The following is an 18,791-nucleotide window of genomic DNA, read 5'->3' on the forward strand; positions in this document are numbered from 1 at the left end:
ACCCCTGCCCGTTTCCGGGTGGTAGTGACTACCAAGGAGTCGGGGTCTTTAATATATTGAGGGTCCGAAGGAGCTGGCCGAAATAGTTTTTCCACTCTTGGGTTCACTGCCCGGGTGTGAGCTGGTGTGACCAGGGAGGAGGCCAATCTTCATTTAACAGAGTTTAGGAGGGGAATGGCCTGACTTGAGGGGGGTTTCTCCTGGAGAATATCCTCCACAAAGTCTTGTTCGGGTACCACCTCCTGAGTAGTGATCTGAGATGGCATTCCTTAAGATGGAATTGAAGGCCATATGATAGTCTACAGGTGAGGCCTAGCGAGCCAGGGTGGTTGGAGGAGAATTCAGGCATAGAACATCAGTGTCCTGATCTTGTGTGGGGAGCATCCATGGCTCAGTTTCCAATTGCTGGGTTTCCTCCCAGTTGTCCATGGCATCTGCCTGGTCCTTAGGGTAGTCCTGCAGGAAGGATGGGTCTTTTTCACAGTAAATGTCCTGGTAAGTGTCCATCTGGACCACATCTTCATGGTGGACAGAAGCAGAGGGCTGAGTGTCAAGATTTTCCTGCAAACGTGAATCTGATCTCAAAAGAGGGTCTTCCCGAGATCTTAGGGGATGGATGCTCAGAAAGTGAGAAGCCTTTCAAAACGGTCTAGGCACCCTTCGAACTTCTCCCTTGTCCATTTAGAGGAACCAGAAGGGCCGAAAGGTGGAAAAACATTGTTCTCCGCTCTTTGGTGTCGAAATTTGTCTCCAAGGGTGTTGGACAGAGGCTCTTGACTGTCCTCATAGGTATTGTCAGTATTGGGGCACCATGGCGTGTCTATAGATTTGTCCGCGGCACGCTCCATGCATTTCAACAATGTCCTGTGTACCAACCCAACCGCCGAAGTAATCCTTGCGATGCTTTCCTCAATCTCCGCCGAATCGGCACGAGTTAACGGGTCAGAAGGTCTATCGGTAGATTTTGCGCCTGTGGAAAGGCTAGGAGGCCTAGTAGGTTTCAGGCCCACCAGAGCATCGACTGACCGTGCTTTGGCGTGTAACCCTGATTCAGAGTTTTTGGAATGCCCAGTCGCAAGACGCTGTTGCAAATGCGGGGAAGGCTGCTGATCTACCCCATCAGAGCAATCCGCCGACATTTGACGGCCCTGTTGGTGCTTTCACCTTTTTCGACGGAACCGTCGAAATTGATGATGGGGTTGTGTGTTTTGTGGTTTCTGTATGTTCCTGTCGCCGGGTGTTGTCTCTGAAGGGAGACTTGCGTCAGGCCTTGAGGGGTCGGTGACAGGCATGGTTGACCTAGAAGTATCCGCCTCAAGGTCTATGACATCCGACACCGATGTTTGGTCATCGTCTGTGCCCCAGTCACCTTCGGCGGGTGTGGCGGTGAGGGAAGAGGGTTCAGTCCGTGACATACCGTACGCGGCCCACCGCTTTACACGGGGCTCCTTAAGGGTCTTGGGCCGAAGGAGCCTACAAGCTGCACACTGCTTCTCGTCGTGATCTAAGGGGAGACAAGAATTACACGTTCTATGCTAGTCTTTCCACAAGTACCTGACCCTACACTTACGGCAGAACCTAAAAGGGGTCTTTTCCATAGCGAACGTTATAAACAAAGATGACCAGACCTAGAGGCCAAAGAGGGGGAAGAGGAAATGTCGGTGTAAAAAATGGACACCTCTCACGATTGACGGCAAACGTATTTTGGTGGCCGAAGGCCAACCGTCTCATGTACATAACGATAGAAATACAGGTTTCCGAGTTTGACCAACGAGCGGCCATTTTGATGCAACAAGGATCGCCATTTTGTTTTCTAACAATTGCTCATTGCTTTCTGTTCAAATTGCTTCGCAGCACATTTCTGCTTGCACTGCTCAACATTGTTGTCTGAACATGAAAGGACAAGGCCGCAAGGCTAATAAGGAGTTCATTGAAACAACGTAGGCAGCTCCGGAGAGGAATGCCCAGCTCCCTCCCGAATGTAGCCTTGAAGTAGAGCCACAGGGCATTTAATCATTTCACAGCTAGCTGCCAGCCAGTCGCATTACATGGTAGAGAATGTTAGAATAAAGCAGCTAAAGGCTTGAATTATGCTCTTCTTACTTTTCCAAGCCCTGTAGAGCGTGTCGGCTCCCAGGACACGAATAGCACCTCAAATATAGCAAGGCCTGAAATGCGACTCTTCCCCTGTATGTAGCTCGCTTACAAGAACAGAAGCACTTTGTTCTGTTCAACAAAGAAAAGAGGTCTACACACTTGCAAGGTTGCATATTGTTGCTAGAATAGATATTTGAAGGTGTCATATTCGTCGAAATTGTCCATCATCAAACAGAGTTCAAAGAAACCCAATAAGGGGGGGGGTGTTAAACATGTCACAGCTGATTGTATGATATGCATTTTGAATATATGTAACTGATGTACGTAATTCGCTCTCTTGCGTCCCTCGAGGTCTAGAGACACATCGCGGGGCGTGAGACCGAGTTGACCAACTGAGACTATTTGCTTTGCAATAAACCCTAGCTTTGGGAATACAACCTCGTGTCTGGCGTATCTATCGTGTGTGGTGAATTGCCTTGTTTCCATAACGCGAGGGACCCCTAGGGGCCCCTTTCAGAAAGACAACGAAAGATATGGCCACCCTGACCCAACTCTTACTACTGAGTAGGCCGGCCAGAGGGCCCAGCCATGTGGATGGTTCAGCCGCCTGATCTTAGGCGCCAACATCCACTGCCGTTGAAACTTCTCAGTCTCCGTTGAGGTTGCTGGAATCGCCGAAGTGATTTAAGGGGAAATAACCGACAAAGTCGGAATAAAGATAAACAATGTCTCTGAGGAGCTCCGCTAAAGGGCGACCAGTATCTGGGCGAAAAAAGAAAAAAATTGCGGGACGTGAGGGATTTTGGGTACACTACACGTCACGATAGGGCTAGTGTTACAGACACGCCTATGTCCGACGGCCCCTTTTGGCCCTCGACAGACAAGATGCAATACTCTGTGGTTACCACTTGATGTAGGCCTATATGGACAGCATGTGATTCTAAGCAGATTAACAAGCATCAGAACAGACTTTTCAGAAGCACACTCGTGGGACTGGCCAGTCCTGGGTGAGACTTGGCTGTGCCCTGAGGCAGAGTCAGAGGCCCCATCCCCTTGCTAACCTGCATTAACAGTCCTTCCTGTTCTTCGATGGGAAACCGCTGCAAATCTCGCATCCCTCCTCAACATGGTCCGGAAGCAGGCAATGTAAACAGTTGAGGCGCCAATCCTCAAAGTATATGTTTCCGCAGTGAACATTTGGCACAGAGCTTGAAGAGACTCATCCTCTTCCAACATGGTTGAGGTGCGAACTAGGCCCAAGCCAGGCCTTTGAAAACTTGGAAGACGAGATCCGCAATGGAAGGTGATCACAGACAACTGGTCCCTCGCTGTCAGTAGCCAAGCGACAGTTGAAGATGGAAATGTACTTTCATCCCAAAAACTTGAAATATCAAAAAAGGCAGGAAGAGCGATATGAGAGGATGCCCAACACTGAAGTGTGCAGTAAAAATCTTAAGACTGCCAACAGGGATGGAGCTATGGTAGACAGTCATTGGATGGGGGCAGTATGACCCAGAGGACAGCGATTGGTTATAGTGTAAAATACAGTTTTCAGGCTAAAGCGCAACCTTTTAATGAGGATTCTCAGCCTGACTGGGAATATTCATGAGCATATGAATCCATGCCATGAGAAAGAAAATTAAGTTTATTGCAAATCTTGGGAGGTTTTCATAGTGCATCTTGCAACTCTTCATTCATCCCTTCATACATATGACTAGGACGTATAAACCTAAGGTGGTAGAGCAAGTTTGTATAGGTCTCTTTATGCCTTACCTTTGGCGGGATGTATTCAAAGGGAGAGTCGGGTGACTGGGACCGGGAGCGCATGATGGAATTATGAAGAAGGCCATAGATCTTCTTGCCGCTAGCTACTTGCAGAAGCGATAATTTCTGGAGGAGAGAAATCTTGTTACATAAGGCTAGCAATGGAAAATTAAAGCAAAGTTAAAGAATGCAATAGCTTAAACGAAACTGGTGCACGCCTTATGACAGACATCTACAAAAAGGTCAGATACTGAGCATTTACTTTTTGGCACAGGAACTTTTTTTTTTTTCAATCGATGGCTGTTAAGGCCGCTCTTGTACGTCGTCTGTTCAGGACTGCGCTAGCACTATTACTATGCCCTATAGCAGGGCAAAAACACCCTGCCAAAAAGAAAGCCAAATCTCCCCTCAATGTAAATAGTTTTCCCTGAGAAAGGAGGCTAAACTGTCAGGAAACAGTAGCAGGTTGACGAAGATACAATTAGTCTCTGCACCTAGCCATAGCAAATACACCACAAACAGAAAAATAAATACATGCATTAGGTTACATAGAAGAACTTCAGCAATTCGCAGTGTGTAACAATACACAGTATGCAATAGAAAAGTAAGTCAATTAAACAATCCTCATCCCTATACATCAAGTGTGGATTGCTACCTAAGGCTAGACACACATTGAGACAAGTGGGTGGAGGGTAAGGGGAAACCAGACATGGTAACCGCTAAACTACTTTGTGCCTATTAGGGAGAATGCCCTCTACCTTAGAGACCGCCAGCAACTTGACTGGATTTTCTTTTAACCTGGAGAGAGTGAGACCCTTTTCCCACTCATGTGTTTTAATGTGATTTTGTACACTGTTTCATAGTTGTGGAGTCTGAAACTCCATAGGCATCATCTTTTACATTGTGTCACACAGCACCTTCAGTGCAGTGACAAAGGGAAGTCTTTCAGATTTCCCAAAGATTTAAATACCTTCTCTGGGATAAACTACTGTTTCCCAGAGCAGTGAAGTGAAACTGATTTTACTTACATTTGAAACTTTCTAGACCCAGTACACACTATCTCACCATAGAGTGCTGGAGGGGTCACTTAGTATCCCCTTTGTCTAGCTTCTCATGTAACATGTTTATGTTACGCTTTCCTCACTGAATGGCTGGTGGCAGTGGTTTACGTTTTACTAATTATGGGATTTTACCGCAAGCTGCGTTCGCAGCCATGGTAAAGCACCCATGGGTGCCATTTATGTCAAAATGGCCTTGGTCTTTTTTCACCATTTCTTTGTGGAAAGGTTCTTCTTGAGAGTTACTGTGCGCGCCAAACCAGGTTGGGTCCCCTTGTTTCTTTCGTCTTTGGCGGGCTCCACGAGTGAAACCCGCCACTGGCTCCAGGGTGTCTGGCGGTGGCAGGAAGCAAGCTAGGTGCACGAAACTCCCTGTGCTTAGAGAAGCTCCTGCAAAGACGACGTCTCCCTTTGAGTTGGTGGGGCTAATCAACTCAAAAGTAACCACCTGGACATCCTCTCTGAGCTGATTGAATTTCCACATAGTTGCTGCTGGAAACCGAATAGCCAGGGAGAGGGACATCAGTTTGTGTGCATTGCTTTTAAGCTGGCCAAGAGCTCCAGGAAGATCCTTCGGACTCCCAGGAAGCAGGACTGAACCGGGGTGAACCGCAGTGTTTCTATTTGTGGTAGACACAAGCAGCTAAAACACCAGTCACTTGTTTGAATATTGATGGTTGTGAGCGGTGACCGTTCATTGCAGTGCAGGAGTCCCCAGAAGTCCTCCCTCGTCCCCACGACTGAGGCCCAGGAACAGTGAGATCTGCAGAGCTGCACAGGAACAGGAGTCATCTGCTACACTTTTTCCTCAATACAAAAGGTACTGTAAAGTCTGAGAGAACCTACCTCTTGCTGTAGAGTTGCTTGCATCTTCTACCCCTCACAAGTCGAACAGCTTGTGGCCCTACATTGATTCTTTTTCTTCAAAGACTTCAAAAACATTGTGCAGACATTTCTTACTTACCTGCAAAGAAGTGCTTCAGCTCATATAGACTTTTGCCCATTGACTTTGGTTTAGCCTGTTCCACTGAATGACTCTTATTGGGGGTTCTGAAAGTATTTGCCTGCTTAAGAATGTTTGTGATCTCTTGTGTGTTCTAATAACCTTTTCCTTTGGCATATTCCTATTCTATAAGATATTCTAAATGCAACAGTGATCTATTAATGTCCCCAGCACCCAAGCTACTGAAGTCACCCAAGGGTGTAGGTTGTGTTTGTGGGCCATCCCAAAAGGTTATCTACTGATTTAGAAACTTAAGTGTATTTCGAAGAAGGCTTACTCTAATTTTTTATTCAAGAATCCTTGTGTGTAAGTTTATTTGAATATTTGTCACTGTGAATCTCTGTGCAACTCCCCTACAGCTCACATTGACCCCTCTTGAGATGAGCCTGCCTGCCTGCTCAACACGCTACCAACCTGTGTAGTAAAGACTTATACCAAATGTTGGGTTCATACTGCCAGGAGGTCAGGGTTGTTTTAGTGCACTCAAAGGGTATTGCATACAATCTTGCCTAACACTGGTGGCAGCAGTGAGGTCTATTGTAGATTTGTTAAGACTAAGAATTTGCTTATGTTTAACTAAAAACCTTCACACGGCTAAGCTGAACTAGAAAAGCAATTGTAACATGCCAAATATGGATAATTTCAATCAGGAAACCCTGATAATTTTAACAGTAGAACAACTGAAAGAAATGTGTTAAGTCAGGTGTCTCCCTGTTAAAGGAAAGAACAATTAACTAATTACAATATTGTTGAATCATCAAAGTCTGGGTAGTAAGCCTGTCACGCCTATTATCCTAGGAAATGTGTAAAATGAGAATGATAATTCAGAGTATAGCTCTAATATTGTTGAAGAGTCAGAGGAGTCCCAGGATGGGAGCCCCACTTTACCTCAACAGGCCCTTATGCCCCAACCTTTAGCCACTAGGACCCCCACAAGGTCAACCACTGGGTCCAGAATGTGTGTCTCTTGAGAAAATGAGACTGGAGTTAGAATTCAAAAGATTACAGATCCAGGCTGAAACCAAACATCAGGACATCAAACTAAGGGAAATAGAAATGCAACATGCTCTTGAAATGAAGAAATCGTCTCTTGAAAACGTTTCTAACCCAGAGTCTTCTAGGTCTTCCCGTCCAAAGAGACCTTGCATGCCTAAAGAAGCAGCGAGTATGTATGATGTGAAACTCGATATTTTGTATTGGTTGTGTGCTTTTGAATACAACTATGGGATTCAAGGTTTCACAGGGAATCAGTTGGCTCTGTCGTTTGTCTAGGCTCCCCCAGGTTGCAACTGATGCTGTAATGGAGGTGGGGGAACTTGAAAGATTGGAGTATGAAAATGTGAAGCTAGCTTTGATAGCTAGATTTGGGAAACTCCTTCCTAGTACCTTAAGAGGTTTAGGACCCTCAAAAAGACTGTTGGTACCCCTGGGGCTACCTGGGTGCGTGAATGTTTTAAAAACTTAGATGGTTGGGTTAAGGCAGGGGTGCACAACTGATTTTGACAGAGGGCCGAAAGTACCTTACATGATGGCTATAGTGGGCCAAAAAGTAAATGGGGGTGAGGCGGTAGGCGCGGTGTGGTGTTGCAGGAGGCTTTTTCAACCCCCAATTTTTTTATTAAACACTATGCCCCATAGCCCCCACCCCTCAAGCAAACACTATGCCCCATGGCCCCCACCCCTCATGCAAACACTATGCCCCAAGACACCCACCCCTCATGCACACACTATGCCCCAAGACACCCACCCCTCATGCACACACTATGCCCCAAGTCACCCACCCCTCATGCAAACACTACGCCCCAAGACACCCACCCCTCATGCAAACACTACGCCCCAAGACACCCACCCCTCATGCAAACACTGCCCCATGCCACCAAGAATGCACCATGCATACATACTCCTACAGACCACAACCCCCCCACCCCTGCATACAAACTAACAAGCATACACCATGCACCCATACAGACCCGAACCCCCCAACTCAGCACAAACCCACAAGCATACACCCATACAAACTTGAGCCCCCCCAACTCAGCACACAACCCACAAGCATACACTATGCACCCATACAGACCTCGAACCCCCCACCCCCAACTCACCAAACAAACTCACAAGCATGCACGCAGCCGGACCCGGACTCCCCACATCTCAACATACACTGAACGTGCACACAACAACAACAAACATTCAGGCAGACCCGACCCCACCCCCCGCCCGCATCTCAACACAATGCACTTGCACACAAACACATTCAGGCAGACCAAACACACCCCCACCCCCGCATCTCAACATACACTGAACTTGCACACAAACACATTCAGGCAGACCCGACACACCCCACCCCCGGCATCTCAACATACACTGCAGACATACAAATACAAACGCACCCATACACACCCGACACACCCACCCACCTCCGCATCTCAACATACACTGCAGACATACAAATACAAATGCACCCATAAACACCCAACACCCCCCCACCTCTGCATCTCAACATACAATGCAGACATACAAATACAAACACACCCATACAAACACACCCATACAAACCCGACACCCCCCCCCCCGCCTCCGCATCTCAACATAAATACAAAAACAAAAAACACAGTCAGGACGGAGCCGAGACAGACACAAACATACAGTCCCACCAACATGTACTTACCCAGACGTGCTGGAATGCTGGTGAGACTTCTGGCACTGCCCAAATCGTTTTGGGTTGGGCGTACCTCTACATCTGTGATGTAGAAGTATACCCAACCCAAAACGATTTTTAGAAATGGAGGGACAGATGCAAAACAAGAGCCTCTTGCTTTGCATCCGTCCCTTCATTTTTAAACATCGTTTTCCCCCGGCTTTTACCCGGGCCGTCAGAGAGACGGCGTGGATGGAACAAAGGGCCTGACTTCATTCTGCCGGGGCGGGGGGAGGAGGGCCCCGCAGCCCCCCGTACTCTGCACCCCTGCCAGGGCAGATTAGGTCACCGAGCCCCAGCTTCCCTCGGCAGCATACACACACAATACGTGACTCACGGCCCGGCAAGGAAAACAAAGACTTTCTTAATGGAGGGCGACCTTTGCTGCTTGCGGGCCGCCTTCCATTAGGAAAGTCTTCAACCCTGCCGGGGGCTGCATCCAGCAGCATCACGGAACGCACTTGGCCTGCGGGCCGTATGTTGTGCACCCATGGGTTAAGGGTTACAGAGTGAACTCCTTTGTATCTGCTTAGATTCACATGCTGTGCATATGGTCCGACATCCAGTGGTAACCGCAGAGTATTGCATCTTGTCTTTCGGGGACCGAAAGGGGACGTCGGCATAGGCGTGTCTGTAACACTATCCCTATTGTGACGTGTGGTGTACCCAAAATCCCTCACGCGCCAAGGTCCCTTCGATTGTATTTTTCTGCCATGAGGGAGCCCAAGGCTATTGTGAGTGAGTACATAGACGTCTTACTACTTTCTCTCTATGTTCCTTCCACCCCGAGCAGGGAGGTAGCATGTGAATCTAAGCAGATACAATCAGAAATGCTATTACAGTAAGTGATGCATGTCTTCTGATGCTTGTTAATCTGCTTAGAATCACATGCTGTGCATAGACTAGCAAGCAGTACCCGGAGTTGGAGGTGGGTTGTGAGAAGGAACAGTAGAGAAAAGAGGTCTTAGTACTGCTTGTCCCACCTGAGAATCAGACCTAGAATGAGTGTCTATGACGGGGAGGCCAGAAGGGACACTGTGTCGAGCTTCGCTCCCAGAAACAGTGCGTTTTGCGCGGGTACCAGGTGGGACTTGGCGTAGTTCACGGAGAATCCCAGGTCCGTGAGAAGTTGGACGGTCCTTGCCGTGTGCTCCACGGCGAGCTCCCTCGTCTTGGCTCGGATGAGCCAGTCGTCCAGGTAGGGGTAGACGTGGATCCCTCGCGGCGCAGCTGCGCCGCCACCGGTGCAAGGCACTTGGTGAATACCCTGGGTGCCGACCGTAGTCCGAAGGGGAGGGCGTTGAACTGGTAGTGACGCCCTTGGACCACAACCCTGAGGAATTTTCGGTGCCCCTTTAGGATGGGAATATGGAAGTAGGCATCCTCCAAATCCAACGACGACAGGAAGTCTCCTTCCTCCAGCTGCCCCAGGAGGTGCTGGAGGGTGACCATCCGGAACTTCTGCGCCTTGATGAACTTGTTCAGACGTCGCAGGTCTAGGATGGGGCGCCATCCTCCCGTCTTCTTCACGAGGAAGTATCTCGAGTAAACTCCGGAGCCCCGAAGCCTCTTTGGGACGAGTTCGATGGCGCCCTTCCTGAGCATCGCCTTTACCTCCAGGAGAAGCTGAGAGACGTGAAGCTCTTTCCTGGCCACCCACGGGGGGGACACGCGGGCACCTTCTTTGAAACTCGAGCGCGTGGCCCCGGGCTAAGGCGTCCAGCACCCAACGGTCGGTGGAGATGGACTCCCACACGCTGACGAAGCTCGCCAGCTGGCCTCCCACCGGGGTGCTTCGGTGGGGGCCCGACCCCACGGCCGGTTCAATCCTGTTTCGACGAGGCTTTGCCGCCTTGACCTCCTTGGCGACGACGGCGGGGTCTGCCAGACTTGCCTCGTCCTCTGTAGGCCTCCTGAGACGACGAGCGGGCCGCTTGACGATAGGTCGAGAAACCGCCGCCGGAACCTTTGGAGGCGCCCTTGCCTCCGCTGCTCCGAAAGGGCGTCCGTCGTTGCTGCAGAACCCCAAGGGCCCGGGCCGTCTCAATGTCCGCTTTAATGGCCTGAAGGGAATCGTCCACTGTTTTCCCAAACAGGTTGTTCCCATCGAACGGCATGTCCAGGACTCTGGTCTGTACGTCTTGAGTCGGTGGAGCTTGAGCCATCCACGCCGCCTAAGGCACACGCCGTTGCCCAACTGGCGAAACCCAGTGTCGGCGATGTCCGTCGCAATAGTGATGGCGTGGTCCGACGCCACCTCACCTTCCTGCAGGATCTCCAGGGCATCCGCCCTCTTGTCGTCCGGTAGGAAGTCCAGCAGGTGAGCCAGTTTGTACCATAGCTCCCTGTCGTAGCGGGCCACGATAGCCAAGGCGTTGGCCGCTTTAATCGTCGTCGCTGCAGACGAGATGACCCTGCGTCCCATAGCGTCCAATTTCTTTCCCTCGCCGTCCGGTGGGGAAGTCGATGTGGAGGCCGCACCCCCCCCCACTTTCTTCCTGGCCGCCGCGGAGACGACGGAGTCCGGGGTAGACTGCGCCCGGAGGCACAGGGGGGGCCGCGTCCGGGACCCGGTACTTCTTCTCGTACCGGTCTCTTCTAGCTGGCGTCGTGGAAGGGTTCTTGAGGAGGGCGAGGCCCTCATCCCAAATGTCGTCCAGTAGAGGCACCGCGAGGACCGTCTTCCTCTTGGCCTCGCGCCGTTGATAAAGGAATCCTTCCTTTTTCTTCTCCTCAGGGCAGAGTTGGAAAAGCTCGGATGCCCTGGCGATCATGGAGTGGAAAGATCCAATCTCGTTGGGCGGATAAGCCCTGGTGGGAGGTGACGACGGTAGATACTCGTCGTCCGTACCCGTCGCTGCCGTGTCAGTCCCCGTATCATCCCCTCGGGTGGACGGGGAGGAGGGCTGGACGGGGCGCGACGGCTGAAAAGGAGGTGCAGGGTGAATCATCCTTTTCTTGGGCGGGGGAACACCAGAAGGTCCCGGTTCAGGATCCCCCGACGGGAGAGGTTCCTCCGTCGGCAACGGTAGTCTCGTCCTTATCTCTGAGCATAAGGACTGTATAGCCAACAAAATGGCCGCCGAGTTGTCTTGCGGCGCTGGCAGAGGGGAATCCGACGGGCGATTAGGGGCCCCGTCGGCACCCTCGACGATGTCGTCGTCACCTGCGTCGGGATCCATCCCGACGGGCCGGTCTTCTTCCACGCCAAGGCCGTGGCTTAAGACCTCGATCAGCTCTTCCTCCGAGGTTGAGGCCGAATCTACGACGACGCCCTGCCCCCCCTTTTTCTTCCCCGCTGCGGATTTCACGGGGGTCCTATCGATGGGCACGAAAGAGGACTCCCTCCGAGGTGGCAGGGAGACTGAGCCCCGAGGTCGCCACCACTGGTGTAGCCTCCACAGGCTGAGCCAGGGCCGCCGCGACAGTATCGATAGAGGGCTTGGCCGGATGGATTAAGGCCTTCACCACCTTAGGTGCGCTCACCGCCTTATCCTTGAGAGGGGGAACACTGCCTCGCTCCCCCTCCGATGGGGCCTTCGAGCTCGACCGGGGCCTCTCCAGGAGCTTAGCCGGGTGCTCGCCTTTCCTCTTACCCGACCCAGAGCGTTGGCTCGTGGCTGATGGTGCCGGGGAGGGTGCGCCCTGCCTGGCGCCCGTAGAGCCCGACCGTTCGGCGCTCCCGGTGCCAGCGGACTCGCAGTGCTTGGCCTTGTGTTGGACCCCCGTCGCCGGGGCGTCCTCAAAGGTCTTAGAAGACCGCTCGGATTTCTTCCTCTTCTTCTCGCCTGACGGGCTCTTCCCTTCCAGCCAGTTGGCGAGACGTTGATGGCGGTCCTTCATGGTCCGCTCCGACATATTGCCGCAAAACGCACAGTCCTTCTCCACGTGCGTCTTGTCCTCATGTAAGCAGTAGAGACAAAAGGAGTGTTCGTCCTCCTTAAAGACGTTCTGCAGCTGGCATCCAGGGCAGATCCTGAACAGCTTTCCGGGCGTCGAGCTTCCCTTCTCCTGGGCCATGTCCGGGCCTGAGAAGCTTCTTGAGTCCTCCAAAAGCGTAGCTCGACGAAATCTTCACCCTTGAGGGGCGCAGACGAATCCGACACGGGTCCCCGTTGATCGGATGGAGAGTCGGTGGAGCTTGAGGCTCTTTTGACCGAAAAAACGAAGTTTTTGAGAAAAAACGTGAAAAAATAGCACTAACGCTCGAGAGCAATAGCACGAGGATCCCAACACATGAACGTGCGGTAAAAATCTGAAGATGGCTGCCAGAGGCGGTGCTTAGGTAGAGGGCAGTCATTGGCTGTGGTCAGTATGACGCAGAGACCAGTGATTGGTTATTACTACGAAAGACAGATCAGAAACGAAACTGATACTGGTTTTTTCTTTACCGAGGATTCCCAGCATGACGACGGGGAATATTCATGAGCATGTGAATCCATGCCAGACCCCATGCTGGAGAATATACATGTTGCAATTATTAAAATCGTGTTTGTTTTGCTAGGCCCAAACACACCTGCATAGCATAAAGTCATAAAATGGCTAAACGCCTTTCTTATTACTACAACATAACCCTGCAAATCAACATAACTCATTCAGGCATTTACTCCATCTCTCATCAAATTAAATATGGAGTGTCCAAGGAAGTCCATAAATGCCTGAAAATCCTCAAAAACGTTTTACATGTTGCTTACTTACATCTTTGAACTTCAATACATGCCTTTCATGCTCAAACAGTTCTGTCTCCCATTCACACCGTTTCATCTCGGACAGTGCATGAATACTCATCACAAACTACATTTGTAAACTTCTAACATCTCTTATAAGGAACAAGTTACTTACCTGTAACTGTTCCCCAGCATGGAGTCTGGCATGGATTCACATGCTCATGAATATTCCCCGTCAGGCTGGGAATCCTCAGTAAATAAAAAAAAGTTTCAATTCTGAACTGTATTTCTCCTAACAACCAATCACTGGTCTCTGGGTCATACTGCCCCCAGCCAATGACTGCCCTCTACCCAAGCCCCTCCTCTGGCAGCCATCTTCAGATTTGGTAGCATGTAAAGTGGCAGTAGGCCCAGGAGAAGAGCTGCAGAGGGGTAGGCGGGTGGGTTTGCATGTGAATCCATGCCAGACCCATTCTGGAGAACAGTTACAGGTAAGTTACTTGTTCCTTCTCCAGCATAGGGTCTGGCATGGATTCACATGCTCATGAATAAAGACATTTTTTTGTTTTCCTTTTCTTGTTATTTAATAATTTATGTATGTCTATAGAATAGATTTATGTATGTCTATAGAATAGATTTATGTATGTGGTGTATTAATTCTTTTGAAAGGCTGATTGAATTCAACCATATCAAATAAAATAAAAAATACATAGCAGTACACATGCACAACCCCGGGAGGTGGCAAGGCTCAACATTAAGCATCTTCTGCCCTTGGACCAAGAAGCGCAGAAACTTGCAGTGTCCCTTGTGAATGGGGATGTAGAAATAGGCATCCTCCAGGCCCAGTGACAATAGGAAATCCCTTCTTCCAGTTGTCCCAGCACGTGCGGAAGGGTGACCATCCAAAACTTCTGGGACCTAATGTACTTGAGGCGGCGGAGGTCTAGTATGGGTATGTCTTCTTTCTGACGAGGAAGTACCGTGAGTACACTCCGGAGTATTTATGGGATGAGTTCTATCGCGCCCTTCTTCAGCATGGCTCGTACCTCCAGCAGAAGTTGAGGGACGTGGTTTTCCTTCCTGGCCACCGGTGGAATGCATAGCACTTCGTTGAAATTCCAGGGTGTGTCTGTGGGCCAGGGCGTCCAGCACCCAACGGTCGGTGGAGATGGACTTCCACACACTGACTAAGTTCGCCAGCCGGCCTCACATCAGGGTGCGCGGGTGGGGGCCCGACGTCGCAGCCGGTTTAATCTTGCTTCGCCATGGGGTTTTTTAGGGAGAATGCTCATAAATGGTTAATTTCCCTTACCCGAGTCCCCTCAGCAGCTTTGTTGGATTTCTAGGATTTTGTTTTTCACCTGGTAAAAGTGAGAGCCTTTTTTCCGCACTCTTACATGTGTTTTGCTATGTGTGTTTCTACTTTGTGTGACATTGGGCACTGGAGCCTCACCTACTCCAGGGCACCACATTTTTTCATGTGTTACACAGCACCTTCAGTGCAATGATGCAGGGTTGTCTTTTAGACTTCCCACCAACTCCATTTTCTGGGGCTGACTACAGTCCCCCAGAAAAGGGTAAAGTTGCCATTTACCTTAGTCACTTTAAACCACAGACCCAGTACACCCAATCTTCCATGGAGTACTGGAAAGGGTTAATTCTGATCCTTTGTCTGTGCCTCTTGGAGCATTGTTTCGCTCCCTTTACATTAAGACCTGGCTGGTGGCAGTGGTATCTACCCTAACTTTTCTACTGCGATTATATTATATAAACGTGGTAATGTTTTAGGCTATTACATTAGCCTCAAACAAACCCACTTGACCATTTACATTTTATTCCGGCTCCGGCTGGGTTTATTCGCCATTTCTTTTTGTAAATGTCTTTCTCGCGTTTTACTCTGCGCGCCAAACCAGGTTTGGTCCCTTTGTTCATCGTCGTTTCGCCGACTTCCACACAGAAGCCCTCCTTTAGGCGCCTGAGAGTCTGGGTGGCAGGATGTGAGGGAGGGGTTTTAGGACCCCTGCCATGGGGTTACCTTGGTAACCCAAGTCGCACTCTTGTCTGATTGGCTAAGGGGACTGGCCTTGCCAGGCCAGCCACCCAGCTGTGTGATGGACAGTCAGGCTGTATGAATGGGGGAAACTGCATAAAAAGCAGGTCTGTGGGACTGGAAGAGCAGAGTCGCCACTGGAACGAAAGAACCAACGAGGAACTGGCAGAAGAGGACCCCTACAAACGACTGAACCGCCCGGTGAAGCCCAGCTACAGGTCAGCATCTTCAGAATCCAACGACAGAAGATCCTCCAGGAATCATCTTCCCTTGAGCTGGTGGGACCAACCAGTTCACCCAAACTGCAAGCCCGGATCCTGCTGGTCGAATTCGCTGTACAGCGCTACAGTGAGCCGGATAGCCAGGAAGGTCAGACCCTGCTTGGGTTTTAAGGAGCGCACCTTTTATTTGTTGCTTTGCTCTGCTGCTGGTTTCTTCCCTGGGTAGTGTAGGAAGACTGGAGGGTCCTGCTTCTGATCAGTCCGACAGTCGCTTTGCCTTATGTTGGGGCCCCGTTGCCGGAGCACCCTCAAAGGTCTTAGAAGATCGCTCAGATTTCCTCTTGCTGGGTGAGGCTTGCTGCCAGGGGAGCTTTGTCTGCAGCCACTCCGAGAGCCGCTTGCGACAGCCCTTCACGGTGCGAAGCACCATATTCTTGCAGAACACACAGGTCTCCTCCACGTGCGTTTGATCGAAATGTAGGCATTATAGGAACAGAGTGCTCATAATCCTTGAAAATGTTCCATAGTCCACATCCAGGGCAGATACTAAACAGACGCGTGGAGTCTCCTTTATCTTCAGCCATGTCCACGCGGAGTAGGTCTCAAAGAATCTTCTGGAATCCTCCAAGAAGGGAACTCTACGATAAATTGCCCTTGAGGGGCGTAGAAAGTTCGAGTTCCTGTTAGTCAGATGATGGATCGATGGAGCTTGAGGCTTGATTGACCGAAAAAAATTGAGAAAACTAAGAAAAAGCGCAAAACGAAGTAAAAAGCCAGAGAGCTAATCACGAGGACTCTAACGTGCGGTAAAAATCTGAAGAGGGCTGCCAGAGGAGGGGCTTAGGTAGAGGTCAGTCACTGGCTGTGGCCAGTATGCCCCAGAAACCAGTGATTGGTTGTTAGGAGAAAGACAGTTCAGAAGTGAAACTGATCTCTTCTTTACCGAGGATTCCCAGCCTGAAAGGGAATATTCATGAGCATGTGAATCCATGCCAGACTCCATGCTGGAGAAATTTTTTTTTTTTAAACTTTATTTACAAAACTATAAAATCACATACATTACAATACACTCCATAAGACATTTAAAGTACTTGAAACCATCAAAACACTTTTTTTAAACTAATTACATTGCAGGGAGAATTGTATTAATTATTGCATACTTCTTGGAGCCTCTTCATTGGCTCGCATTAATACCAATAATGCTTTCCTTTCCATTTTAAAAGCAAATATATCCTTAAAAAGGGTATAACTACATTGCTTTTTTTTGTCACATCGGGCATCTTCACTTTTTGTATCCTTGCCAGCGTAACTACATTGCATTCTCTGCCTTCAGTCATCTTCGCTTCTTGTATCCCCGTTCGGAACATTTTCAACATGACAGGGCTAGACATAGCTGGACTGTTCAATGAGGGCACTTCTATTAAATTAAGATCTTCTCCGCCTCTGAAGATCACTAGCTTTAACTCTGCACCAAAGTTCTCCTTTTATTTCCTGTTTTTCACACTCTGTGCAGAACACATTTGGGTCCTTTCCTCAGACCCTGCGCTTCGTCAACTCTATCCTTCTCTCAGGCACCGCAACGTTCGGTGATACTGTATTGTCAGCAACGGCCATTCGCTCAGGCAATGACGTTGCATGCTTCGCCAAGACCAGCTGCTTCGAACATGACATTCTCTGCACCGCAGCAAAGCTCCGGCACCCAACAGTCACTCCGCCAGCAAATAGTTTGCCATTCACACCATCAGTATCTGACGCCATCTTATACCAGGTGAAGTCACACGAACTGTATTCCAGAAATCATCCGACTTACTCCCTTTCCATTTAATTACACTCCGACTTAATTGGGTTTCCCCTTCCATCACATTTACATCGTTGCAAGTGCAAATTCTTAACTTTTCTCTGCCAAACCTCCTGCGCTGGGCATTCACTTGGTATTACTTCCTGTTATCCATCATCTGCTGCGCCTTGCTCTAGTCCTCACAACCTTTTCCCTTAGGTCTGTGCAGGATTCTTAATAGGAGTACTGGACTTTACTCTGCCAATCATTTTGCACTGGGCTTTTCCACCCATTCATTTCTGCATTGTGTTACTCTTATCACATTAAGGAAGCATGCTCTTCCCCCCAATTAAGGCTTTGGGTGATCTTTACACCGCTTATTCAATGGGTGATGGGACGTAACATTTTCTCCTTGGGGCCAGTGGTTCCTCTTCTTCTGCTGCTCCCCCCTCAACAGTCTGCTTCTTCCTTTTTAGCATGCATGCTTTTAGTTTGTTATCCCATCCTTGCCGCCAATTGTTGAGAGGTTGCTCTGTACTCTTTAGCTGGTTCAATACTTAAGCTTTATTCTTAGTTACATACAAAGTTACAATAAGAACACTTGAGGAAAACCACTGGGTCCCATCACACAGGCTAGCTCAGCTTCAACTGACACTGGCTAGAACCTGAACATGCACTCACAGGACAACATTCCACACAAGCCCTCCAACATTCTCTCAGCTCATGGATTCACTGACGAGCACTATGCAACATTCATCGAAAACACCTGAATAAAGGGTGGATGCAAATTGTGCCAAGGCCCAAGAGCTATTGAGGTACAATGAATAATATATTCTCAAAAGGAACCAATTTATGTTCTCCATAAAGTTACTCCTTTACGATAAATTTTGCTTCCATGGATTTCATATTAAGTGCTAACATACACTAGTTTATGCAAATTACCAACCGTTTTCACTCATTGAACAGCAACGTTAAAATAGGAGTATTGAAAGTTTGTCAATTTGTAATGTGTACAAATGTGCATCTATTAAATAATTCAAGTGTGTCAAAAGTCTCAAAATATTGTTGAAGCCACAAGATGCAATGTTGCTGTGACCTACCTGTCGGTACGTCTCATTCTCCTCAATAAGCTGCTGATTGGTTTCACACAAATCCTTCATTTTATCAAGTTCTTCTTCCTAGACAAAAAAACAAATACATTTTTAAAGTTTGATGAGCTGTTCCAAAGCAGTTCATACATTGAAATAAGACCCCCGTCAGAAGTCTCATCTGAAGGACCCACACACTAAGAACCAGCAAGCCCTTCAAGAACCAGCAAGCCCTTCAAGAACCAGCAAGCCCTTCAAGAACCAGCAAGCCCTTCAAGAACCAGCAAGTCAGAATGGTCCAACCAATTAGCACCTGCTGAGAACAGGTCAACAGTTGTGCATTCTTAAACTGCATTTCTAAATGCTAG

The 18,791-nt window shown here is 49.1% G+C and overlaps 1 protein-coding gene across 4 annotated transcripts in view; it reads right to left on the reverse strand.

The window, feature by feature from the left end:
- Positions 1-18,791, reverse strand: part of KIF4A (kinesin family member 4A) — an 807,676-nt gene that overhangs the window by 135,532 nt on the left and 653,353 nt on the right. For all 4 annotated transcript variants that reach the window (XM_069612448.1, XM_069612449.1, XM_069612450.1 and 1 more), the window contains 2 exons: positions 18,436-18,513; positions 3,871-3,987 (listed from right to left, as the gene is read on the reverse strand). In XM_069612448.1, coding sequence (XP_069468549.1) covers positions 3,871-3,987; positions 18,436-18,513 — 195 coding nt within the window. The remainder of the gene's footprint in view (positions 1-3,870; positions 3,988-18,435; positions 18,514-18,791) is intronic.

The sequence above is a fragment of the Ambystoma mexicanum genome, chromosome 5p, assembly GCF_040938575.1.
Source record: "Ambystoma mexicanum isolate Mex_15411 chromosome 5p, UKY_AmexF1_1, whole genome shotgun sequence".
Taxonomy (NCBI): Eukaryota; Metazoa; Chordata; class Amphibia; order Caudata; family Ambystomatidae; genus Ambystoma; species Ambystoma mexicanum.